The 27579-nt window shown below is 47.5% G+C and overlaps 1 protein-coding gene and 1 long non-coding RNA gene across 2 annotated transcripts in view; one reads left to right on the top strand and one right to left on the bottom strand.

Annotated features, from left to right (window-relative positions):
- LOC308471195 overlaps positions 1–27579 on the top strand; it is a 180764-nt gene that overhangs the window by 52585 nt on the left and 100600 nt on the right. The window lies entirely within an intron of this gene.
- Positions 5561–26521, bottom strand: DHH (desert hedgehog signaling molecule). Its single transcript, XM_080994833.1, has 3 exons — positions 25871–26521; positions 11642–11903; positions 5561–7840 (listed from the first exon to the last, which is right to left on the bottom strand). The coding sequence occupies exons 1-3, from the start codon at positions 26177–26179 to the stop codon at positions 7173–7175; spliced, it is 1239 nt and encodes a 412-aa protein (XP_080850959.1). The 5' UTR covers positions 26180–26521; the 3' UTR covers positions 5561–7172.

Here is a 27579-nt window from a genome sequence, read left to right as displayed (position 1 = left end):
GCCAGAAATGGTGTGCAAATAAATCAAACTTTTAACATGAATCTCATGCTGTCACCGTTACCCTATGTTGTGGTTACCAGACATCCCCATTTCCCGGGGACAGTCCCTGGATTTACAAATCTGTCCCTGGATTTCATTTAGTTTATATTTTAAGTGTTGTAGATTTATTAGTAGGGAATGAATGTTGTGTGATTGGTTCAACGGCACATGATACATCATATGGGGAGTTCCGCCGAGTCAAAATGGCGGGCGCCATGGCAGCAAGCAGCTCCTGAAGCCAGCCAGAGCCAACTGCGCTACCAGGCTGGCTCCGGGCTGCTGAGACTGCTGCTGCTGCCGCCGCTGCCGCAGGGGAACCAGGGAAGCCAAGCATCAACTGGGGGAACCGCTGACCCCCCACCAGCAACCCAAATTGAGCTGGGAGTGAGAGCACCCAGCCACCCAGCCAACTGCCCAGCGGTGCTCAAGGGCCAGTAAAACCCCCGGAGCTGACGCAGTGAAAAGGAGGAGAGAAGGAGAAGGAAGAGAGAGAAAGAGGAAGGAGAAAAAAGAGGGGAGCCTGACCTTGCTACGCCACTGCCGCTGAGGAGGAGAGGTAGGAGAGCACTGGGAGGGCAAGGGCACGTGGCTGAGCCCAGGCCCGATCCGAGCCTACTCCATGGTGGCTAGCGCTCCAAGAGAGCAGGCTGAGGCCCAGAGGAAGGGCGCACAACAGAGGAGACCACAGAAGAGAAGATATTACTTCTTTCTTTATTTTTTTAAATAGTTTTTAAAAATAATTCCCCCCCTCTTTTTTTAAAAAAAAGCAGCCCCGGATTCTTTGAAAAAAATCTGGTAACCTTACCCTATGTTGATCCATACTAGTGGTGATTTCCAGAGGAGCAGCTGTGTTAAATCTGTTGTTGCAAGAATAGAGAGTTTTGTGGCACCTTGAAAGGCTAACAAATCTCACGACGTAAGCTATATGCATGCATATACAGACACACACACACACACACACACACACACACACAATCTATACATACATACATATACACAGTTGTAAGAGAAGGAGTTTTGAGCAGCGGGGTCAGAGGGAAATGAAATCCACCAAGCAAAGATGGCGGTAATTCAATTAGAACTGGAATGAATGAAAAATAAGCAGCGGTCCTATACAATACAGTGGTTGTTTTATTGACTCAATGAACTTCTGTAGTAGGAAAGGAAACTATCATCTCTATTCAGGCCCAAATGAATAGAGTTGAACTTCTTGATGAATTGTAATTCGTCGGTTTCATGTTGAAATTCCTTTATTGAAGCATAACCATTTAAAAATCAGCGGTGGACTGCTCTGGTACTCTGGCCCAAGTAAAAAATGGTTTACTTTCCCACTACGTAAGTTAACTAAGTACCACCCATGTAAAAGACAAAAGACGCCCCCTATTTTGGGGGACTCAAATTTAAAAAAATGGGGGGAGATGGGACAGAGTTGTTGAGCTTTTTTTAGGGGGAATTGCTGAAAATCGCTCATCGCAATGCACCCAAAAATAGCCTTTCGCCTGTCCCCTCGCCCTCCCAATTGCCGCAGCATCAGCCAATCAACACCAGCCATTGATGCAGCAACCCACACCCAATAGCCAGTGACAGCCAGGGCAGTAACCAATCAAACGTCTACCCCATGCACTATCCATGTATAAGACGACCCCCACTTTTAAGCACAATTTTAAAAGAAAAAAACCTAGTCTTACACACAGAAACATACGGTAGCTTTATTATGAATTATTATACTGCAAGGGCTCACTGTGTTTATTACGCATGCTTTCTGGCTAATGGAATTATCGGTTTGCATTTCGTTTCTCTCTCATCTCACATTTTTAACTCCTCCCTTTACAACTTTGTGTGTGTGTGTGTGTGTGCGTGCATAACTGAGGATTACACTGGATGCATCTGATGTAGTGAACACAAAAAGTTGCGTTACAATTCGTTAAACTTTCAAGGGGCCACAAGACTTTGCTTTCATCCCACCCTTGTGCTGTGTGTTACCCAACACACAATGAATGGGTGATGCCAAACAGAATTTTGCAGAATTACGTCCGCAACTGCTGTTCCCAGGCCTGCTGCTGCCTCAGAAGCTAGACACAGCGTATTAGCCAAAGCTTTTGCACGTAGATTGCTTTCAAAGATTTCTGCTAAGAGGGTTTTCCTCCTGGATGCTGGTTGTTCTGGGAGTTGTCACAGGTATGGCTGGTGACACAAACACTCAGCGGTTTATTGATAATGAGGATAATTAACGGTATGGCACCCTGTCTGTGGGAAAGTCCTATAGAAAATAAAATGATGACAATGAAATGTTTGCTGGAAATCACCCACTTCCTTCCCTGGGAAGCCTGCCCACTCACCCTTAATCCATTTCAACCCGAGGCATATGGAAGGTGGTGCCAATTTTGACGAAATGGCAAGTTGGGCATGCTCAGGCACCTTGTCTGTCTCCAGGCAGAGAGGAAAAGAGCAAGACTAAGTCATGGAGGGCTCTTTTGTTGCAACCATAAAATGAATAGGCCAACTGCATTTTTGGTGGTGATCAACCTGTAGCCAATTTTTAAAAAATGATAACAGTGGTACCTTGGTTCTCAAACGCCGAAAACCTAGAAGTAAGTGTTCTGGTTTTCAAATGTTTTTCGGAAGCCGAACGTCCGATACGGCTGTTGGCTATTGTTTCCGTGGCACCTGCACCAATCAGAAGCTGCGCTTTGGTTTTTGAACATTTCAGAAGTCGAACGGACTTCTGGAACAGATTAAGTTTGGTGCTTTTGTTTTTGCTATTTATTTTGCGTTTTTGTTTTGGAGGCTTTTTCGGTTCATTTGTTTTTGTGACTGTGGAACCCAGTTCAGCTACGGATTGATTGTGTGACTGCAGAAATGGATAAAAGCCCCTCGTCCAAACAATGACTATCATCAGTGCAGGTAAGAATTATTTTTTTTTTAATTTTCACCATCTACAATACTGTCTTATTTATTTTATAGTACAGTACATTGATTATTGCTTTCATTTTATGGATCAATGGTCTCGTTAGATAGTAAAATTCATGTTAAATTGCTATTTTAGGGGTTGCTTTAAAAGTCTGGAATGGATTAATCTGTTTTGCATTACTGTTTTGCCTTGGTTCTGGAACGCTTTGGTTTTGGAAAGGACTTCCGGAACGCATTAAGTTTGAGAACCAAGGTACCACTGTACTACATATGCCTGCATGAGATGAGCAATGATGCTAGTACAGTGGACGCTCGGGTTGCGAATGTGATCCGTGCGGGAGGCACATTTGCAACCCGCAGCGTTCGCAACCTGCATCTGCGCACGTGCGGGTTGCAATTCGGCGCTTCTGCAACCCGAGGTATGACTCTATGTGTTGGGAAATTGTCCCCTAGGATAAAAATGCACCGAATCCCCATAGAATTGTAGAGTTGGAAGGGAACCTGAGTTTCATCCAACCGCCTCCGATGTAGGAAGATGCAGCTGCTCTATACGGGAATCGAACTTGCAACCTTGCCATGATGGGCACCACGCTCTACCCAACTGAGCTACGGGAGGTGAACGAAGTTTGACAGTGAAAATCAGATTCTCCCGGGCTCAAACGTCGTCTGAAAGCCCTGCATCTCCCACCGCTGGGTCACACACACCTGCTAAGGAAGCCACACTGAACCCACACAGGCGTACAGCAGCGAGGGGGTTCTGCGGAGGAGAGGAAAGTGGAGCTAGACAGAGCAAGAGAGGACATCGAGGCAGCCAGACTTCACGCCCACACAGCCCAGTGTAAACAGTTGCCTCTCTCAGCTCCCGGCTCGCTCTTGACCTTCATTATACAAATGCCAGAGGCAGGAATGCGAAACAGGATCAGGAGGGTACGAAATGGTGGCACGAAGTCAAACCTCCCGGCGGGAGGTGACGGGGCACCCTCTCAGGCGTGACTAGCGGTGCCAACGAGGCAGGCTGCTGCTCTTCAGCAAGATGGCGAGGCTACAACACAATGGGGAAGATGGGCAAGTGCCCACTACATACAGAGACCACTTAGCGATTCTCCAGCATGCCAGGCAGAGCTCTCAGTCCTCTGCCTTCTCCCCGCTGGTAGCAGCAGGGGCTGAACGTGAGACCTCAGGAGCGGACCAGAGTTATGGCCTCATTACTGCCACCAGATGGGACACGGGTGGCGCTGTGGGTTAAACCACAGAGCTTAGGACTTGCTGATCAGAAGATCGGCGGTTTGAATCCCCGCGACGGGGTGAGCTCCCATTGCTCAGTCCCTGCTCCTGCCAACCTAGCAGTTCAAAAGCACGTCAAAGTGCAAGTAGATCAATAGGTACCGCTCCGGCGGGAAGGTAAACGGCGTTTCTGTGCGCTGCTCTGGTTCGCCAGAAGCGGCTTAGTCATGCTGGCCACATGACCCGGAAGCTGTACGCCGGCTCCCTCAGCCAGTGAAGCGAGATGAGCGCCACAACCCCAGAGTCGGTCACGACTGGACCTAATGGTCAGGTGTCCCTTTACCTTTTACTGCCGCCAGGGTAAAGGCAGAGGATGCACCCTAAGGAGCGAAGGCCCTTTAAACATGACTGGTGAGAGACAGGGGTCTTTATCACACACAAATGTGAACAGTTCAAAGGCACCCTGCTCCGCACTCCTACATGAGCTCCAGTGACTGCATGGGGCGAGTGCTGACCTTTTAAGCCCTAAACGGCCTCGGGCCAGTATACCTGAAGGAGCATCTCCACCCCCATTGTTCTGCCCGGACACTGAGGTCCAGCTCCAAGGGCCTTCTGGCGGTTCCCTCACTGCGAGAAGCGAGGTTACAGGGAACCAGGCAGAGGGCCTTCTCGGTGGTGGCGCCCACCCTGTGGAACACCCTTCCATCAGATGTCAAGGAAATAAACAACTACCTGACTTTTAGAAGACATCTGAAGGCAGCCCTGTTTAGGGAAGTTTTTAATGTTTGAAGTTTTATTCTGTTTTTAGTGTTCTGTTGGGAGCTGCCCAGAGTGGCTGGGGAAACCCAGCCGGATGGGTGGGGTATAAATAAATTTATTATTATTATTATTATTACATACACAGAGTGCCCCATTCTTCTCCATGAGGAGCATGGATTCGTCAACTGAAAATGGTGTAGGTGCAAGTCACTTGTCAGCTGCACTGAAATCAGCGGGACAGCTATAGCAAGCTCTGTCTGCACATGCACTTTCGAGCTCTCCCATCCACAGGAAAACAACTGGATTTGGAACAATGTATGGAATCCCAGTGGCGTAGTGTGGGTTGCCAGGGCCCGGGGCACCCTCTAACCCATGGACTGTGGTAAAGAGCTGGAAGAGAAGCGGCTTCCTGCCCAAGCCAGGAGCTCCCCCCCCCCCAAAAAAAAATTATATTGTGACAGGAGTCAAAGGAATTATCTTTAGTAAAACACACATAAAAATACTATTTTAAAAAAAAGGGAGGTGGGGAAGGAGACGTTAAAACACAGCTTACAAAAATAACCCCAGCCCTCGCAATCCTCTTCCTGGCAAAACGTCAAATTAATACCCAACACGAGACAAGACAGACCACACTTAAATTACTACTTTATAAATATAAAAATAAAAACTCTGAAGCGGCAGCTAAGGGTTACAACAGGCTTCGTAAGTGTGAAGGAATGGACTTTTAAGTTTCAAAAGTTAAGTGTTAAGCTTGCCCCCACACCACAAATGCACAGAGAGGGGGTGGGGTGGGGGGGTGAGCTTCACATGAGGTCCAGGTGGCAGAGAAAGGCAGGGAATGAGGGTGCCGTGGCTCCCCATCATCACAGAACCAGCCAGTTGCCCCAGCCTACAGAATAACAAGACAGCCCTTTCTCTGCGAGAGACTGGAGTCTTCCATCTTGAACCACTCCACCTTCCTTCCCATTGAATCCAGGGTTGTGACTTAGGTTAAGTCAAGGATGCCAGGTTAAAGTGACCCTGTGCACGCCAAGTTTCAAAGCACCCACAAATAGGACCCTTGGGCTAATTGCCCAGCCCTTTCTTCAGACTACATCATTGCGGACGCACCTCTAGAATTAGGAGCAGCCAATGGAACCCCCTTGGTTATTTTTGCATGTCTTCTGAATACTGCAGTGCACCTCTGGAGGTGGGAGGGAGAGGGCAAGGGCAAGGGCACAGACCCAAGTCATTCTCTCAGACCTCCTTGGCATGAGATCTCTTGTTTGTGCCTCCACCCCCCCCCCCGTCCCCACTCATCTTTGTGGAGCGGCCGAAGAGCAACCTCTCGTTTTATGCTAATGTCAAGCAGAGATCGGGACAACCATCTGGAACAAGGGAAATCCACCCCACCCACTAAAAACCAGACAGTGGGGCTTACTGGCTTTGTGCTAAATTGAGGAGGAGGAGGGATGGAGAGCGCCTTTCGATGTTTGCAAGTTCCACAGACGCGTCTGGGTAAAAGCCCAGGGCCTTCTGAATGCAGCCCACGACAGGCGCATTCAAGTCGGGCATTCCAAATCCTACGCTGCCGACAAACCCTTTCCCTCTCTTTCGCTGCAAGTAGTTTCAGGAGGCATCAGAGGTTTGCAACTTTTTTGGGTCCACGGCTCCCTTGAGCGACTACATTCTTCCTGCGGCACCTCTGTGGGGCTCAGGAGCCCAGTTAGGTCACCCCTGGCCTGCAGAGCTGGCAGCCTCTCACTCATTTTTGAGCACCCTCCCTTGTGGAGTGTTCCCTCGGCCTCCTCTCCTCTCCCATCTCCTTGGGCGTCCTCTGGGCAGCTGCCGCCACTGCCCTTGGTCTTTGAGCTACCCCACTCCTCACCCCAAAGAGAGTTGCCTCCTCACACTGCCCCACAGAGGCCTGGGAAGCACCCCCTGGCCAGCCCCAGAGACACCACTCGCCTGAGGTGCTTGTAGCCTGGGCTGCTGCAGCAACAAACAGCTGTGCAGGCCTTTGGGAGGCAGAGATGCAAGAGGGCATCAGAGGAGGGAGGGAAGGAAAGAGGGACAAAGATCAGTGTTGCCCACAGCACCCCAACCATCGTTCAAGGCACCCCAGGGTGCCACGGCACACCGGTTGAAAACCGCTGATCTAAGGAATCATGGCCAATAAGGCATGGGGCCAAGCTGGAGCACAAACTCCTTATCCTTGTCTTATGGCTTGATTAGCTTAAATCTGCCCAGCAGGCTGGAGTCTATGGGTGAAGTGTGTCCTGGCCCAGCACGCCCCATGCCAGCCGGTAGAGGAACTGTGAATACCAATGCATTCCCGTTTCCTGGGCGCTGCAGTTCCTGGCTTCACCTGCGAGAGGCAGCAGCGAGAGGAGGCGGTGAGCCAACCTTAGTGGGGCGAAGGCCCGATGGGCCCAATGGTGGCTTTCGAGGACGGCGTAGCAAGAAGCCAGCACCCCGTTCACCAGAATGGTGCCGTGCGAAGTCAAAGGGGCGTACACCCCGACGCCCTCTTGCCGCCACACGCGGACCACCCGAGCGGGGTGCAGCTGGCGGCCGCCCGCCCGGTGCGCCAGCACAGAGTCTCCCACGCGCACCCGGCTGGCAAACACCGGAGAGAAGTCCGCCGTGTTGTTGGCCGGGTCCCGTGCGGCAAACACGAGGTGCGAGGGCGTGAGGAGGAGCCGGCGGACGGGGCCGTCCGTCTCGATAGCCACAAAGGTGGTCCGCCGGTGCTGGTCCCGGTCGAGGAACAGCAAAACCTCGCTGGGGGTCACCTGTCCACTCTGGTCGACGCTGAGCACGTAGTCCCCTCGCCGGAGATCCGAGAGGCCTCTCTTTTCGCCGTTCCACAAGGTCACCGCTGCGTCGCCAGGAAAACATCCCCCGGCACGGATAGCCATGGAGTTATCTAAGGGAGCAGAAGGAGATAATAAATAATAATAATTTATTTATACCCCACCCATTTGGCTGGGTTTCCCCAGCCACTCTGGGTGGCTCCCAACATCATAATAATAATAATAATAATAATAATAATAATAATAGCTATTCCGCCTGGCCTTTAATTTGAATTCAGCCTGATCTTTTATTTCCCTTCCCTTCCCTTCTCTTCCCTCCCCCTCCCCTTTTATGAAGATCACCCGCTCTGAGACCCCACAGCTAATTCTCCCCTGGCCTCCTCGCTGGCCCAAGTAGGACCAATTCAGCCAGCTAGCCCTGGGGATTATCTAATTGATTTTTGAATTTTATTGTTATTCATGTTTTTATACTGTATTTTATGCTGCTTTTATAATGTTTTAAAGTGTTTTAAATTTGTTGTTAGCCGCCCTGAGCCTGGTTTTTGAAACGGGAAGGGCGGGGTATAAATAAAAATTTAATAATAATAATAATGATGATTATGATGTGATAAAACATCAAACATTTAAAACTTCCCTAAACAGGCCTGCCTTCAGGTGTCTTCTAAAAGTCAGATAGTTGTTTATTTCCTTGGCACCTGATGGGAGGGCGTTCCACAGGGTGGGCACCACCACCAAGAAGGCCCTCTGCCTGATTCCCTGTAACCTCACTTCTCGCAGTGAGGGAACCACCAGAAGGCCCTCGGAGCTGAACCTCAGTGTCTGGGCTGAATGATGGGGGTGGAGATTATATTAGAAGTGCTGTGGCATTGGGTTCCCGGCCTTTTTTCTCACAGCCCCTTCTCTACCTGCAAATGGGAAGGGAAGTGTCCCCCTGGTTCCCTCAGACCCTTCAAGAGTCCCTATTTTCCAGGGACAGATCCACATGTACAAAAGCCATCCCGCTTTCCCTTAGGACCGGGGTCTGCAACCCACGGCTCCGGAGCCGCATGTGGCTCTTTTACACCTTTGCCGCGGCTCCGGGGCGGATACTAGCGAGGGGAGGAGGCGCATTGTGCGCCCCGACACTCCCCACTGTGGCGGGCGCTGTACTGGCTGTGACGTTGCATGGGGGCGGTGCGTGCGTTAGTCACACACCGTCCTGACGTCACCTTCCCGCCCGCCCGCCCGCTACATTGTAAGGGGCATGTACGCTGGTCACTGCATTGAAAGGGGGCATGTACGCTGGTCACTGTTTTGAAGGGGAGTGAAGAACACACACACACACAAAAAGGTAACTTGTTAATTTAACGTTTATGAGGAGGAGTGATTCTGAGGGCTCAAACAAAGAAATAATAAAAAAGTGACAAAAAAGTTATTTTTATAATGACGAGTTTTGCGGCTCCCAGTTTTTTTTTCTTCGGAAACGGGTCCAAGTGGCTCTTTTTGTCTTAAAGGTTGCATACCCCTGCCTTAGGATGTCCCTATTTTCATCGGAGGAACGTTGGAGGGTATGGAGTTATGCAACCCCCCGAGCCAAGGAGATCAGCAACTACACAGCCTTTAGAAGACATCTGAAGGCAGCCCTGCATAGTTTTATTGTGATTTTATATATGTTGGGAGCCACCCAGAGTGGCTGGAGCAACGCAGTCAAATGGGCGGGGAATAAATAAAAAAATTATGGTTGTTGTTGAATAGAATGTCCCTGTTTTCATCGGAGAAATGTTGGAAGGTATGCTCCTGTGGTATTTATTGACCATACATGGAATGCAAGGAGTTCTGTCTCCTGCTCAAGGCCAGCCCTACCATTGGACAGCCTTGGAAGCTTGTGAAGCGGGCAGCATGAATGACGTTGCAGGAAAATAATAATAATAATAATAATTATTATTATTATTATTATTATTATTATTATTACTATTACTACAGTGGTACCTCTGGTTAAGTACTTAATTAAAAAGCCTGAAGCCTTCCTTTTGGAGTTCTAGGTGCCGAAAACCCAAAGGAGCAGAAAAGACTATTTATGTACGCAACCACGTACATAACCACGCACGGATGTTACTGGCCCAGAGATGGAAAGAAGATAAAGTTCCTACCAGAGAAGAATGGCAGATGAAGTTAATGGACTATGCTGAAATGGCTAAAATGACCGGAAGAGTCAGAAATCAGGAAGACCATTTTTTTTTTACAAGGAATGGGGGAAATTTTTGACTTATTTTAAAGACCATTGGAAAGAGTTAAAATCGTTATTAGGATTGGAATATCACTTGTAGTTTAAGGTTGAATTCTGGACATAATGGAAGAGGTAAACGGTTTGGATTATCATAAAAGATGCGGGAGGAATTGATTAATAATAGGACCCACAAAGCGGAGGATGGAAGTCCAGGAGATTCCTTGGAATCTTGTCTTTATGATTATGTTTGATATATTTTAAGTTGAAAAACCAAATGCAGTCATACCTCATGTTATGTTTGCTTCATGATATGTTTTTTCAGGTTACGTCCTGCGGCGACCCGGAAGTACCAGAAAGGGTTACTTCCGGGTTTTGCCGCTCGTGCATGCGCACAAGCGCAAAATGATGTCACGCGCATGCGCAGAAGCACCAAATTGAAACCCGCACATGCGCAGACACGCCGCTGCGGGTTGTGCTCTTTTCATGTTGCGAATGGGCCTCCGGAACGGATCCCGTTCACAACCAGAGGTACCACTGTAAATACCGTATTTTTTGCTCCATAAGACGCATATTTTTCCTCCTAAAATGTAAGGGAAAATGTGAGTGCGTCTTATGAAGCGAATGGCGCTGTGCAGAGAGGGAGAGCTGCGTAGCACTCCTTCAGCAAAGCGGGAGGAGGAACGGAGCCCCCTTCTGTTCCTCCACCCACTTCGCTGAAGGGGCGCCTGTCCAGCAAAGCCGGAGGACGAACAGAGGGTCTCCTTCTGTTCCTTCTCCAGCTTCACTGAAGGGGCGCTGCGCAGTTCTCCCTCTCAGAGAGGGAGAACTGTGCAGCGCCCCTTCAGCGACGCGCCTGTCCTGACTTCTGCCTTAGCCGTGCGCAGCCTCTTCGGGCAGGGGGAGCCTTCATCCCTCTGCCCTGAAGAGGTTTGGTGCAGTTATCCCAGAAGCCAGAACAGCCACACGGTATCCCAGAAGCCAGATCCCTCTTGCTGTTCTGGCTTCTGGGATTCAGAATAATTTTTTCTTGTTTTCCTCCTCCCAAAACTAGGTGCGCCTCATGGTCTGGTGCATCTTATGGAGCGAAAAATACGATAAATTTTTAAAACAAAAAACACACACACACTAAGGTAGCAAAAATGTCCTAAAGTTTGGTCTCACAAAATTAATGAATGTTAGAATGATGTTGGATTGAAGTCAAGTGGTTTCTAGCTGTAATGGTATAAAAGAATATGGAAAAATTGGATTTTCAATACGTTAAAAACCTAATGTTATAATATATTAAGATTAAAGATCAGGATTAAATAAGGGGGAAAGGAATTGCTGAACTAATAAATTGAACTGGAATACAAAAAAGGGAGGTATGAGGAGGTCCGGGAAACAAGTAAATGAAAGAGAAGTGATGAAAAGATGGAATTGTTTTTAAATGGTTTTTTTTTTTTTTTGTATTTTGTATTTTTCTTTTTCTTATTTATGTATCCTTCTTTTGAAACTTTAATAAATATCATTTTAAAAAAAAAAATAAAGTTTGGTCTTGCTCCCGTTCCTTAAACAGTGCATGTGATACCTGCCCTTTCCCAAAATGGGAGATGCGTCCCATAACCCTCACATTCATGGCCTCTTGTGCAAATCTCACTAATAGGATTCTCCTCCGCCACCCTTTTTCCAGAACTGGGAACCCCAACTTGAGCTCCTTCCTCCTGTTTACCTGCTCTCACAGACACGTGAATGTGCGCCTTGGACTCGTAGTAAACCCAGTCGAAACCAGCCTCCACGGCTAAGCGGGCCAGCATGCCGTATTTCTCCCTGTCGCGGTCGGATGTTGTGATGTCCAGCGCCCGGCCTTCGTAGTGCAAGGAGTTGGGCAGGTGGTGTCCGTCTTCGTCCCAGCCCTCCGTCACTCGCAGCCTCGTTCCCGGCCACATGTTCATCACCGCAATGGCCAAGGCGTTCACCCGGTCCTTGCAACGCTGCAGGAAGTAGAGGTGGAGGGAACACTGAACATTCGTGCTTTGCACATGGGCGGGGAAAGTGCTCTAAGGGAGAGACTCTGGACATCAGTCAAAAAACAGCATTTTAAATGTGTTATAAATATGCAACACCAGGTGGCGTTGTAGAGCCAAAAAACTTTCCTATGAGATTTTAAATAGAGTTTTTTTCTTTGGTTATAACATTTAATTTCTGTCTTATTTATAGCACTGTTGTTTTTCCTTGTGTGTAGATCCACCCTCTGAAGGGGGAGCACATGATAGCTGGAAGCTGTTAGCTGCAACAAGCTTTTGCAGTTGGAAATCAAAATAACTAAGGAAGGCAAGAAGGTACCAGTTCCGGAATAGCCGCCTTCTCACCTTTCAAGCCTTTTCTCTGCTAAATCTAATTATTAAATGCCGTATCTGACAAGAAGGGGAGCAAAATAATCAGAAAAGCACCTTGCAATCAAAAATGCAATTGCAGAAGGTTTTCAGGAGCCCAATAAGGTTTTGCTTTAGAACAAACACAATTCGCTCTGAAAGCATTTGTTTATTTTCTCGGAAATATTTTCTAAGCAGCTTTAATACACTTTCCCCTCCACCCTCCGATTGCTGCGAGGTCAGTTTATAAAAACAACCTAGGAAAGCAAGCTTTTTAAAGCAGGGGGTGAGGGAGCCAGTGGGCTGGATCCTGGCCACTGAGAATTAACCATTAACTCTTTGAGATTAGCCTACCTCCTTCCTGGAGCAGCCATGTGGAAAAAAGCAGTTGTTTGTTACTAGCTGCCCTGAGAAAAACACATTCTGATTTGCTCTCTAGTTTTTAATTAACCTGCTTTAGTCTGTGCAGGGTGAAGAGTGGGCAGATATAGACATTTTGGGACATGAGCAAAATCCTGCTTGCTTTTCTTTGTTCCTCCGGCCACTACTTCCAGCAGCTCCCCCTGTAGGCCTAAATTGAACCAGGACCTTGCTTTTTAACAGCCTGTTTCAAATGAAATCCCTAAGACGCTTGTGGCATCTTAAAAACTAACATGGCTTTCATGGAGTAGAGTCATTTTCGTTGGATGCATGAAGTTCATACCATAAACATGTTTTTTTTAAATGCCTTTAATAAAGGTGCCGAAAGACTATTGCTTTTGCCGCAAGAGACTAGTGTGGTGACGATAAACGCCATCTCCAACTCCTCGAAAGATTCCATCAATGGTGTCACCAAATTTTTTTACACATCGCTTGGGAAGACAGGCAAACTAATGCCAGGGTACTGGAAGAAGCAGAGATCACCAGTGTTGAAGCAATGATTCTTCAACATCAACTTCGTTGGACTGGTCATGTTGTGCGGATGCCTGATGATCGTCTTCCAAAGCAACTACTCTATTCCAAACTTGAAAATGAAAAGCGTAATGCTGGTGGTCAACAAAAGAGGTTTAAAGACACTCTCAAGGCAAATCTAAATAATGTAGGATAAACACTGACAACTTGGAAACACTTGTCTGTGAGCGCTCCAACTGGAGAACAGCCTTTACCAAAGGTGCCATGAGCAATGAAGACGCTCAAACTCAAGACGAAAGGGAGAAACATGCTAAGAGGAAGGCACGCTTGGCAAATCCACACCGTGATCAACTCCCGCCTGGAAACCTATGTCCCCAGTGTGGAAGGATGTGTGGATCCAGAACTGGCCTCCACAGTCACTTACAGACTCACTGCTAAAACTGTGTTTATGGAAGACAATCTTACTCGGCTACGAGTGATTGCAACAGCAGCAGCAGCTTCTGGGAACTGGGAGAGAAAAGATATCTGGAAGATTGCATCCATTTTCTCGCCATCACTTTGCAGAGTTATCTCCTGCGATGACAGTTCCAACCACATCCTTGGTCCAGTTATTACAGTGCCCCCTGCTGGGACTAGAAAAAATGGAAATGCGTGGAGATAAGTTGTGTCACATAAGGACAATGCGTGAGCGCCTATCTCAGTTCCTAAGGTGAAGCCATAACAGTTAGTTTTCCAAGGGATTGGAACAAAAACAAGAACGTTTTTATCGCTTTCATTTGTGCTACCAGTGCAAATAGAGTGCTATCATCGTATCACGGACAGGGTGTAGCCTTGATGAAACAGGAACAACCAGTGCCAATATTCCCAGTTTGGGAGGGAGGGGAGGGTCAGGGTGATGGAAGTGGAACTGGAAAAGCACTTGTCCATTTTTCCTTTGAATGGAAATGGATTGAGCCTTCCATTTTATGGATTTTGTGTTGGCAGCACAGCAGGAGAGTGGAAGCAGAGGTCACAGGATCGTAGAATTTGTAGAGCTGCAAGAGCCCCAACTATTAACTGCATTTAAAAGACAACACGAACAACAACAACAACAACTCTAAAATCAGTGAATCGTCAAAACAAAGGCAGAAGGTGAACTGTAAAAATAAAATAAAAAGATCGCAGTTTCCAGGAGGGCGATGCTGAAGTACCACTAACCAGTGATCTGCAAAACTGGAATGGAGCTAAATGTGCAACCAGATGCAAATCTGCATAATTTATGGTTGGCCTTGCCACTTTTGAAAATGTAGGACACAGAATTCAGATTTTTAAAGTGACTGTTCTGCCAGGTCTCTCCCCTCTCCTCCCATTGCCAAGTACATACAGTAGTTATTTTTCCTATTGCATTATGTTGTTTAAATAATCTTGTTATATTTATGGTATCGGAATATAGTTTTTTGGTATGTTATTATATTCACAACTGTTTTGCTATGATTACGAGATTGCTTTCGTAGCGTTTCCTTGAAATACGTCCCTGTTTCTTTGTTGCAAGCCACTTTGAACCTTATTTTTTGTGCACACAGAAAAGCAGCATACAATTAAATGAATGAACGGTTTCATCTGTTGCATGCGATGCAGTTACACACATGCGTATGCACACACAATTCCTGTGACTTAAAAAAATAGCCAAATCTGCTTATATGAGGATAATTTTTGCGGTGCAGTTTGGCGACATATAAAATAACTTGTTCATATAGAGATCCTGTGATCAGCATTAAGATGCAGTTACAGCAGGAATAGCCCTATAACAGGCTAGAAGCTTTTTAATGTGCAATGGGAAGCTTTTTAAAGTGTAATGTTTTATTATGTTTTTATATAAGAAGTCGCCCAGAGTGGCTGGGGAACCCAGTCAGATGGGCTGGGTGCAAATAATAAAATTGTTGTTGTTGTTGTTAGACTATAAGGCACAGATGAAGAAAGAAAGAAGGAAGGAAGGAAGGAAGGAAGGAAGGAAGGAAGGAAGGAAGGAAGGAAGGTGTTAAAAATGCAACTCCCTGATTTTCTCATGATGCAAAATTACAGCAATTTGAAACAAAGGTTTGAAAGCCAGATAAAGCTCTATGGGAAGATGATAAAAGCTGTGCCAGCCAGAAATTTTAACTCCTCTTCAAGGCAACCGATGGGTAGATTGTATGCAGCTAGCTCACTGCCTCTGCCCCATAAGCTCTCTGCCCCCCACCCCCATGGCTGGCAAACCGATTTCTTCCACACACAGACAAGGTAAATGTCTGGCCAAACGGCACAATCTCTTCTTAGAAAGAGCCAGGCGATGGAGATGTGAGCACCGTTCTAGTAGGGTGGTGCAGAAAAGAGAGAGATGGCGTTTAATGAAAGGGAAATATAAGCCTTATCTATAGTGAAAGGAGCACGCTCGAAGCCCAAAGAGGAATGTGCGACACTTTCCATCGGCTCCTGGGCCAGAGGACAATAGCTGTTTTCCAGGCCCAGAATTACTCAACGCAGCGAGAATTCAAGCTCCTCGGGTAATAACAGCAAAATCATCAACTTTGCCACAAAGGACTCTTTCAGCTGCTCCACACTCCCTGCGCTGGTGTCAGTGCAGCGGGGGGGAAAGGGCACCGTAGGACGTGTCATAGATGGGACCTTGCCGGGTTGACCAATCCTCCCCCTGCTACTCCCACTGGGGTTCCTTCGGCACCCAGCGAACGGAGCAGAAGGCGTCCAGACCAAGCGGCTGGTTTGTCTCTGCTGATTGTGAGCTGCAAGGAACTACGAAGCTTGGAGACTTGCTGGAAGGCCATTTGATTAAAAAAAAAATCGTCTCCCTGCCCACTCACATTCATGGGCCTCATCACGGAACAGACTCGTTCCCCAGCCAAAAATTATCCAAGCTGGCTTGATCGCTGGAGGCTATCAGAGACACCTGCCCTCTTGTACATTTTACAGACAAATGCAAATCACAGAAGGTTCAGCCCCAAAATCTATTAGCCGGCTTTTAAATCTGTTTTCAGGATCTCAACCCAAACAGAATCCACGTAACAAGGGATAAATAATACTACTAATAATAATTTATTATTTATACACCGCCCATCTGGCTGGGTTTCCCCAGCCACTCTGGGCGGCTTCCAACACAATATTAAAATACAATAATGCATCAAAAATTAAAAACTTCCCTAAACAGGGCTGCCTTCAGATGTCTTCTAAAAGTCGTCAGATAGTTGTTTATTTGACACCTGGTGGGAGGGCGTTCCACAGGGTGGGTGCCACCACCGAGGAGGCCCTTTGCCTGGTTCCCTGTAATCTCACTTCTTGCAGTGAGGTAACTGCCAGAAGGCCCTCGGCACTGGACCTCAGTGTCTGGGCAGAACGATGGAGGTGGAGACGCTCCTTCAGGTATACTGGGCCGAGGCCGTTTAGGGCTTTAAAGGTCAGCACCAACACTTTGAATTGTGCTCGGAAACATACTGGGAGCCAATGTAGGTCTGGATGTACAACAGCTCAGTTGGAAGAGCATGAGACTCTTAAAACTCTGGGTCATGGGTTCGAATCCCATGTTGGGTAAAAGATTCCTGCATTGCAGAGGACTGGGACTGAATGACGCTAGGGATTCCTTCCAACTTTACAATTCTATGATTCCCTTATGCAAGCCATTCACGCAGCTCTGGGAAGCCAGACACTTGGTGGCGGGAAGCCTGAGGGAACTACAAAAAACTAAATCCATGTGCATCATGAGCTGAATCCAACTAAGGCTGCACCCTGTGGCGCTGTGGTCTAAACCGCTGAGCCTCTTGGGCTTGCCGATCAGAAGGACCATGGTTCGAATCCTCGCGATGGGGTGAGCTCCTGTTGCTCTGCCCCAGCTCCTGCCAACCTAGCACTTCGAAAGCAGGCCAGTGCAAGTAGATAAATAGGTACCGCTCCAGCGGGAAGGTAAACGGCATTTCCGTGCGCTTTACTTTCTGTCACAGTGTCCCATTGCGCCAGAAGCGGTTCAGCCATGCTGGCCACATGACCCAGAAAGTTGTCTGTGGACAAACGCCGGCTCCTTTGGCCTGAAAGCAAGATGAGCGCCGCCACCCCATAGTCGCCTTTGACTGGACTTAACCATCCAGGGGTCCTTTAGCTTTTACCTAAATTTAAAGCACCAACATGCCACTTTAAATAGTAATGACTTCCATCAAAGAGTCCTGGGCGCTGTAAGTTTGTTAAGAGTGCCGAGAACACTATTGCCTGAACAAACCTACACTTCTCAGAGTCCCCTAGGAAAAGGGATTGGTTGTTAAACTACTCTGGGAAATGAATAGGAGTTTCCTAACAACTCTGGGCACCTTTAACAATCTACAGTTCCCAGATTTTTTGCGGGAGGAACGTTGACTGTTTGAGGTGGTATGAGACTGCTTTCAATGTACAGAGCAGAAGGGGCTTTTGCCCTACTAAGAACAGAACCCTTAAAATTAATGGGCATAACTCACCCATTTTAGTGGGTCTGCCCCTGACTTAGTTCAATAAACCTGAATGTAATAATTAAGGATCGTAATATACAGTGGTACCTCGGGTTACAGATGCTTCAGGTTACAGACTCCCCTAACCCAGAAATAGTACCTCGGGTTAAGAACTTTGCTTCAGGATGAGAACAGAAATCGTGCTCCAGCAGCAGCAGGAGGCCCCATTAGCAAAAGTGGTACCTCAGGTTAAGAACAGTTTCGGGTTAAGAACGGACCTCCAGAACGAATTAAGTTCTTAACCCGAGATACCACTGTAATTAAAAACACAATTGTGGACTGCTTGTTAAGACATCTCTGTGCTTTTTGCACTCATTACCCAGAACAGTGTAGAGACAACTTCAGCAAACATTTCAGCAGGAAATGGGTGTAATGTTCTACATTCTTGAAAATAAAAGCAATTTTTAAATTGATTGATTGAATGGATTTATATACCGCCCTATACCCAGGGGTCTCAGGGTGGTTCACAGAATTGGAGATCAACAAACACAGAGAAGAAGCTAAAGGTTCAGGACAGGGTCCTAAGATGGAATATCAACAGCACAGAAAGCTCTCTTCCTGTAACTTTTACTTGGCAATCTTTTCTTCGGTGAGATTTCCCCCCCCACTAATTGCTTTAGGATGACCTGACTCCCCTGAATACAATATAATTGAGTGAGCATCAAAGGTAGACTGGGAGAGGGGGTTTTAAATGGTTCCACAGATCTTATCTCTCACTTTCAAGAAGCAGGTTTGAAAGCATGAGAGCCAGCACAAGTCTAGGTGGAAAGAGAAGCTCTTTTTACACACACACAAAAAAAACCCATGTAAGTAGCAGTTTGAAGTAGCCTTGAAATTATTTTCATATCACAAGGGCAAGGCTGGAAGTATCAACATGAGGTTGCAGACTAACTTGCATGTTTGGTAGAGTTGTCTTGTTTGCATTTGTTCACTGGGATCAAATTATTGAAGCCAGGGATAGTACAAACATATTAAAAATTGATCCTCTTCTTAAGTCATCAGGAAGGAGGGTTTCAGAGTTGCAAATCTGCTTTGCCTCTTCCCCAGATTGATTCTGCTACCATTTCCTTAATTTGCCACTGTCCCTATTTATTGGAGCAGGGTTTTTTTTTTTTTTAAAAAAAATGCATTTACTGGAGCTTTGCTCTAGCAAGTGAAAGCATGTCTCCATACCACTGGTGGTAAGGTTATAACACAGAGCCATGGAGTCTTTTTCAGCCTGAGGGCCACAATCTTCGCTGGGTAACCTCTCAGGGGCCATATGTTGAGGGGAGGAAGCAGAGGTCAGAGAAAACAGAGTAAGGAATGTAAGAAGTACCTTTTGTACAGGAGAGCATTTTCCACAAGGCTCTAGAAGCCAAGCCTTATGAGGAAGAGTTGAGGGAGCTGGGTATGTTTAGCCTGGAATAGGGGAGCCTGAGAGGAGACTGTCTCAAATGTTTCAAGGGCTGTCACATGCAAGATGGAGCAAGTTCATTTTCTCCTGCTCTGGAGGGTAGGACTCGATCCAACGGCTTCAAGTCACAAGAAAGGAGATTCAGAAGAACTTTCTGACAGGATGAACTGTTCAACAGTGGAACAGTCTCCCTTGGGACGTTGTGGGCTCTCCTTCCTTAGAGCTTTTAAAGCAGAGGTTGGACGGCCACGGATGCTTTAGCTGAGATTTCTGCGTTGGAGGGGGTTGGATTTAGGTGACCCCTGGGGTCTCTACAATTCTAAGATTCCATGATACGAACACCCTTCGCTGTCCTCCATCCTGGGAAGCAAAATGCACTATCAGACTTCAGGGACACATTCCAGCCCGACATAAACACTCAAGAAGGGGTGCAAAACTGAGTTGGGTGGGTGGAGCCTGAGGCGAGGGTCCGTGGCTGGGGATAGGGTATGAGGAGAGTCCCATGAAGCAGAAACAAAGCCAGGGGAGAGCTGTATCTGGCCCCTGGGTCTGAAGTCTCCCACCCCTGCTATAGATTCATATACAGTGGTACCTCGGGTTACATATGCTTCAGGTTACATACGCTTCATGTTACAGACTCCGCTAACCCAGAAATAGTGCTTCAGGTTAAGAACTTTGCTTCAGGATGAGAACAGAAATCATGCTCTGGCGGTGCAGCAGCAGCAGCAGCAGGAGGCCCCATTAGCTAAAGTGGTGCTTCAGGTTAAGAACAGTTTCAGGCTAAGTACGGACCTCCGGAACAAATTAAGTACTTAACCCGAGGTACCACTGTATATCAGGCATGTCCAACTTCAAGTTGACGGTGATCCACGATCCAATATAAAAACTGGCAGTGATCTACCACCCAGGGATGGGTGCAGGGCGGGTGGGCGCTGGCTGCTTCCCCTGAGGTGACATGGATGGGTGCAAGGAGGGAGGTGCCCATTTCCGCCTATGCCGGCTGCTTCCCCGACACAGTGGGGGTGGATGCAGGGAGGGTGCACCATGCGTGCGCGTGCGCCAGCAGGGTAGGTGTGGGCGCACGTGCAACGTCAAAACATCCCCTCTCAACACCTCCAGTGGAGGGTGAGTGGTGATCGACCAGAATTCATAGCAGGATCTACCTGTCAATCGCGATTGACGCATTGGATATGTCTGATATATATTATCAGTGGTCCCTGCTTTATGTCCCAACTGTAAAACCATCATGGCATCACAACAGAAAGGAACCATGATGCCCTCTAGCCCTGCTCACTGCCCGAACACCTTCTAAGTCAGGGGTCAGCAACCTTTTTCAGCCATGGGCCAGTCCACTATCCCTCAGACCATGTGGTGGGCCGGACTATATTTTGCGGGGGGTGTGTGTGTGAGAAAATGGGCCGGACTATATTTTGAAAAATAATGAATGAATTCCTATGCCCCACAAATAACCCAGAGATGCATTTTAAAGAAAAGCACACATTCTACTCATGTGAAAAACATGCGGATTCTCGGACCATCCGCGGGCTGGATTTAGAAGGCGATTGGGCTGGATCCGGTCCCCGGGCCTTTGGTTGCCTATCCCTGCTCTAGGTGTTGCTGAACTATGTCAGCCCCAGGCAGCATGGCCAATGGACTACAGGATCCTCCTCCTCTGAGTGACCCCCCCCATCCAGATTGCAGCAGGCAACCATGGGAGAGAAGTTCTCAAAGAGCTGAGAGCTACTGACAACCTGGATCAGTGAGACGAGAAATGCAATATTTTCAGAAGACCCAAACAAACCAGGATATCTGTCCGATCTGACCTAGTCAACCCCAGATATGACCATCAGCTCCTGAGCATGAACAAAATACCTCCAAAATGGAAGCGCCCTCTGGAATATTTGCAGTGGAGCCAAAGCCCACGCTGTCCAGCTTCCTGTCTCCATTTAGGGCAGTCCTCAGTGCCCCAGAGGATGCGGCCAACCTTCCTGCAATTCTTCCCTTTGTTCTCTCAACACCCCCATAGCTATTAAACGTTAAATGCCGGCTGCCAACCCTCACCCACCCTGCCTTCGGATGGCATGTTGTGACTCAGCAGCAGGAAACTGGAATGAAGTCAGCTTTCTATTCACAAAAAGGCGAAATGTCACTGTCCCGTTCTCCCCTCCCTCCGCCGATGCCCTGACAAAATTGATAGACAATAAATAGGACCTTTGCGGGGAAATAGTACGGGGAACAGTATGCATTTTACACCTGCAGGATGCAGACATGATGTTTCTGCCAGGCTATGTCTGCTGGTGAAATGGTACTGCACAATTGTGCCTTAACAGTAGCACCCTTTAGCCCAGGAATTTGCAGCACACAACTGCCCTGTTCCCAAGTTCCCTATTTCTTAGGCTACACTGATGTAGAAAACACCCATCCTAACTTGAAAACGAGATATATATATATTTCAATCCCCACCGTTTCTATCCCTCTGCCCCAATCTTCCATTTGAAGCTGTCATTTCTTTGTATGCTCAATTTAAGGTGGGGGCATTTAACTAGGAATATAGTTATGCAAAACATGAAAACAAAAGCAATTCCATTCACAGCTCTCCAAGCTATTGGGTCAAACAAGTTATATACCAATTAAAAGACGCCTGCTTCTTGGGAGAAAAGCAATGACAAACCTAGACAGCATCTTAAACAGCAGAGACATCACCTTGCCAACAAAGGTCCGTATAGTTAAAGCTATGGTTTTCCCAGTAGTGATGTATGGAAGTGAGAGCTGGACCATAAAGAAGGCTGATCGCCGAAGAATTGATGCTTTTGAATTATGGTGCTGGAGGAGACTCTTGAGAGTCCCATGGACTGCAAGAAGATCCAACCTCTCCATTCTGAAGGAAATCAGCCCTGAGTGCTCACTGGAAGGACAGGTCCTGAAGCTGAGGCTCCAATACTTTGGCCACCTCATGAGAAGAGAAGACTCCCTGGAAAAGACCCTGATGTTGGGAAAGATGGAGGGCACAAGGAGAAGGGGACGGCAGAGGACGAGATGGTTGGACAGTGTTCTCGAAGCTACCAGCATGAGTTTGGCCAAACTGCGGGAGGCAGTGGAAGACAGGAGTGCCTGGCGTGCTCTGGTCCAGGGGGTCACGAAGAGTCGGACACAACTAAACGACTAAACAACAACAACAGATCTGCACATATTTGGACCGAGTCAAATGCAGCTCACCAGCTGCATACTGTGGACTGTCAAATGCTCAACGCACAAACATCATTCAGAGACTTTGGAGTCCGAGGCAGGCGGCAAAAAACTGTGGCACCAATTGGCGTGTTGCATTTGGCTTCAAAGGCAGCAGGTTCTGCAGGTCTGTCCTGCCTAAATCAGACAAGGTGCACAACTTCAGGAGGTCTTCCTTGTTCACATTTGCAGGATTATATGTTAGAACTGGGAACGAGAAAGGTTTTCACTGTGACCCAAAGGAAACTTCAGATGTTGGTGAGACCTCACACAAATGCAAAGAGACAGACCTCTATTTTTCCAATTTAAGACGTCCTCTAGGATCAGAGTGAAAGAGAATATTATTGTGTACACTACTGAACTTTCCAGAGCACAGCTGAGTAGACAGGAGCAATAGGTTTCATTGTCATTAACGCCCGAAGACTAACTAGAACCATATTACCAGTGTGGCTTCTCTTAACAAGTATTTCCCCCTAAGGATATACAAAGAGTCCTGGTGGATCAGACTAAAATGCCTTCTGCCTTGCTTTTCAAAACAGCCAAAGAAAATTACACAAGGTAGGCACAAAGACAGTACAGTGGTACCTTGGTTCTCAAACGCTTTGGTTCCCAAACACCAAAAAGGTACCATTGTATTTGGTGCTTTTGTTTTTGCTGTTTATTTTGCATTTTTGTTTTGGAGGCTTTTTCAGTTAATTTGTTTTTGTGACTGTGTGGACCCCAGTTCAGCTACGGACTGATTGTGTGACTGCAGAAATGGATAAAAGCCCCCCCCCCCCCATCTATACAATGACTATCATGAGTGCAGGTAAGAAAAAATATTAATTTTAATTTTCATCATCTACAATACTGTCTTATTTATTTTATAGTATAGTACATTGATTATTGCTTTCATTTTATGAAACAACGGTCTCGTTAGATATTAAAATTCATGTTAAATTGCTGTTTTAGGGGTTGTTTTTAAAAGTCTGAAATGGATTAACCTGTTTTGCATTACTTTCTATGGGAAAGCGTGCCTTGGTTTTGGATTTGGATCGCTTTGGTTTTAGAAGCTTCCGGGTCATGTGGCCAGCATGACTAAGCCGCTTCTGGCAAACCAGAGCAGCGCACGGAAATGCCGTTTACCTTCCCGCCAGAGCGGTACCTATTTATCTACTTGCACTTTGAGGTGCTTTTGAACTGCTAGGTTGGCAGGAGCAGGGACCGAGCAACGGGAGCTCACCCTGTCGCGGGGATTCAAACCGCCAACCTTCTGATCGGCAAGTCCTAGGCTCTGTGGTTTAACCCACAGTGCCACCCGCGTCCCAACTGCCTCTTAACTGCCTCTTAACTCTTAACTGCCTCTTAACATGGAGGTTCTCTAAGATTGCTCGTGACGCATACTCCCTGTTCTTCATACATTTGTCCAATGCTAGGTTCATGGGTCTATCTATGGGTCAACTCTGGGTACAATCCATTGGATACAATCCAGTTTTTAAGTTATGTACTTTACAGCTCCTGTTTGCTTATGTCCTTTGTGTGTTGCGTCGCCTATCTGATCTGGATTTTGCGGGTTAACACGCAGAGATGAGTTTGGATTATTTTATTGCAAGGACATCAGGAAACCAAAGAGGAAAACAATGAGGAAGGAGTTGGAAATGTCCAAGGGAGAAAACAAAAGCAAAGGTCAGGGCATATTAAACAATTAGGAAATTGGAGAGACGGCTCCAGGGTTGTTGTTTTTTTCCTAGTTAGAAATTGACCAGACTAAAATGTAACTCTCTGAAAGTTGTGTTTTGCCTGAAAAGGGAGGTTTGCAAAAAAGAAAGAAAGAAAGAAAGGGGGAAAGGTTCTCCTTTGCTCAGCCTGTCTCAGTGGTTTATCACTCACACTGCCCAATACTGATTCATCTGAATCCCAGGAAACTTAAAGCAGGAGCTGGAAGCAGTTTTGTACCTACACTGTGCCAGTTTCAGGGACTGTATGAGGTCCTGGAGATAGAGAAGGCACTCAGTATTATGCCCTGATTTAAACACACTCAAGTTTAACTTCCCCACCGCTTGATCAATCATGACTCTTTCATGCATTCATCAATCTCCATGGAGAAAACATGTGCAGTCCACATTTTCTTTCCTACACTGAAATTAATTTATACATTTTACCCCCCGCCCCCTTTTCAATTTAAAATCATTCAAGGTGCCTCAAGATCATACAGCACTTTTACAGCACAAAAAAATAATAAAATGATGGCAGTTAAGATGCAGAATTAAAAACTTAACTTCAACTATAAAGTACCCTGAGAAAAGGATAGCCTGTGTGTGTTAAGAAATGAAAAAGTTGCTACGGCTATTAGTAATAATTAATACCAACAGCAACAACACCTTGGGCTATTCCGTCATTCCTTGCAAAGTGTAGCAAACGTCTTGAGATAAGATGGTTTTCCGTACTTCAGATTAAAGACCACGCATTTCAGCGGTCATGGAATACGGTGCTCACAAAAGTTATCTGCATTTAAGAGAATATCTCTCTTGTGTGAAGAAAAGCCCTCGGAGCGCTTTCAGACACAACACTGAGACTTATCTCCTGAGTCTCTCTCATACACTGCAACACATGTGAACGTTGTTTACTGCAGGGTAGAAAATGGGGGGGGGGGGACCATCTAAAAAACCAAGCGTTCATTCTGGCCGCTGTAGGTTTTATGGGTGTGCACTAAGTCCAGAGGGTGATAATGTATCTCCTGCTTGATATCTGAATGCCTCAAAGGTTCTTTTCAGATACTGTCAAAGGGCGAAAAGGATGAAGGGGAGACCATTCACAGCTGAGGAGACAGATAGGATTAGGTCCTCCTCTCCTTCCTTCACTAGTGGATATGCGAGATTTCAGATTAGCCAAGTGCTATAAACCTGCCTGAGGAAGTAGAGGCAGGTGACTCTCCCAGAGATCCGATTGCCCAAGAAGAATAACTAACTCCCTAGTGAAAGTTCATTGCTAGCAATTGATCCCAGACACGTGAGTTAGCAAATGCCACCTGCTCCTATAGGCTCTGTCACTCTCCTTTCAAGGTCCCAAAGCCCGAGTTCCTGGCGGTGGCACAAAAGAATTAAGTTTGTTGAGGATCCCCTCTGAACCAAGTAGCGTAGTCTGAAAACAGCAGGTTACAACTCAGACCTGCCTCTGCCCAGCAGGAAAATCTTTCTCTCTCTGGATGAAACAGAGAACAGCAGAACTAGTTTATCTAGTCTACAGACTAGTCTACAGGTAGCTACGGGTGTTTGATTATTTGAGCTTCAGCCCAGCTTCAATTCCTACATGGGAATTATGGGAGAGACCAGTGATTAATACTCATAGAAAGAGATAATGAAACCTGATGAGGTCATATCCTCTAATGTGGATATCGCAGTGATGTGTTAAGTCTTATTCTAGTTAGTAGAGAGTGGAAAGGTGGTCAGCATATGCTTACAGACACTATGCTTTTATTTTGCTATTGCTTCAAATATATTAGGCCGAGACCTGTGTCAAATTAAGCCCTGGATGTGTCAAAGGCCCTCAGAGATCTGGGCTCCACCTTTGCCCAACCAACCAGCAGCACCCACCTCAGTCATCAGCCGATCTGCCCCTGTGTTCTCTTCGTCCTTGAAGATGATGTCCGGGTTGTAATTGGGCACCAGGTCCTTGAAGCGCTCCGAGCGGCGTCCGATTTTGCCCTCTGCCTTCCCGCTGGCGCCCAGGGTCTGCTCTGCCACGTTGGGGACAAACTGCTTGTACTGCAGCGGGGTCAGGTTCTTGCGGCTAGACTGCTTGCGCCCCACCGGGCCCCTGCCCGGGCCGCAGCCCCGAGTGGGGCGCCAAAGGCAGCTGGCCAAGCAAAGCCCAAGCAAGATGGCAAGGCGGCGCCAGGCCATGGCAAGCCAGCTGCCCGCAGGGCTGCCTGGCCCTCTCTCCCCCCAAGCTCTCCACTCTCTGCCGTCAGTCCGCGATGTCCAACAAGGAGGGCATCATCACCACCACGGCAAGGCTGCCTTGGGATGCCTTGGCACCAGCCCACACATGCAGCTGCCCACCGCTGGTGCCAACCAGAGCCTGCGCCAGCACGTGGATCTTCTCTTCTAACTCATGCAGTGCCACCCACCAGTGCCCATAGGAAAGCCTGGCTCCTCCCCGTGCCAAGCGCGCAGTGCCCCTTCAAGCCGGCCATCCCAGCCGGGCAGCACCTTCCGAGGGCAGCCCGGCTCCCACTCCCGGGCGATGGGGCGGGAGGCCGGCGCGACGCTGCCCTCCCGCCGAGGTGGCCGTGGCGGGGCACCGCAGCCGGGCTCCTGCGTCCTCCGCCCGGCTCCGCCTCGAAGCCCGGCCCCCGCGAACAGCTGTACCAGCGCCATCCCTCCTGGTGCCGCCCTGGGCCCGGAGGGAGGCGCGCCCTGCAGACACCCGCTGCCCGCCTAGGGCGGACTCCCGCTGGCGGGGCTCGCAGCGCCTCCGATCGAGCGCCCTCGACGGCGCAGCGCCATCCCGGCTCGGGCAGCGAGGGCCTCCTAGGCCGGCTCGGGGGAGCCCTCTGCTGCCGAGACGGCGTCGGGGCAGGCGGGAGGCTCCCATCTCCCTCAGCGCTCCCTGCTAATAACGGAGGGCGGTGGGAAAATGGGGACGTCCCACTCCATATCCTCCGACATTTCTACCATGAAAATAGGGGGAAATGGAGGCTGAAGTTGATGGACTACGCAGAATGAGATAAGGTAATAGGAAGGATTCGGAACTGGCGGGATCAGAGATTCTTAGAAGACTGGAGTAAATATATGAACTATTTGAAAAGTAACTGTGATGAACAGATTACGCTAGTAGGACTGCAAGAAGTTTTGTAAGGTGGATTAGTTGAAATATTGCAAAAAAGACTATGAAGAGAACTATTAGTTAATTATATGTAATACAGAAAGTAAGAAATGCAGAATAAGTGATAAAAACGGAAAATCATCAGAGGTGTTGACGGAAGTCAAAAATATTGTATGAGATGAGAAGTTATGTTGTATGACTGTTGGAACTGATATGTTAAAAAAATTAGTAAAAATGTGTGTATGTATCCCTATGAAAATAGAGATGTCCTAAGGAAAAGCGGAACACTTCGGGATAAAATCAGAAACCGGGACGGCTTCTCTAAATCGGGGATGTCCCTGGAAAACAGGGGCACTGGGAAGGTTTGGGCAGAGAAGCCAACTCCTAGGGGCTGTGGTCTCTTCAGTACCCCCCAATAAAATATTTGAGGGAACCAGGCCCCCCAAAGTTAATGGGCATTCGTCATTCAAATGGT

This window comes from Podarcis pityusensis, assembly GCF_964106645.2.
Source record: "Podarcis pityusensis genome assembly, chromosome: 2".
In the NCBI taxonomy this organism is placed as follows: Eukaryota; Metazoa; Chordata; class Lepidosauria; order Squamata; family Lacertidae; genus Podarcis; species Podarcis pityusensis.
The sequence above is the reverse complement of the archived record's forward strand: the minus strand, read 5'-3'. Positions and strand labels throughout refer to the sequence as shown.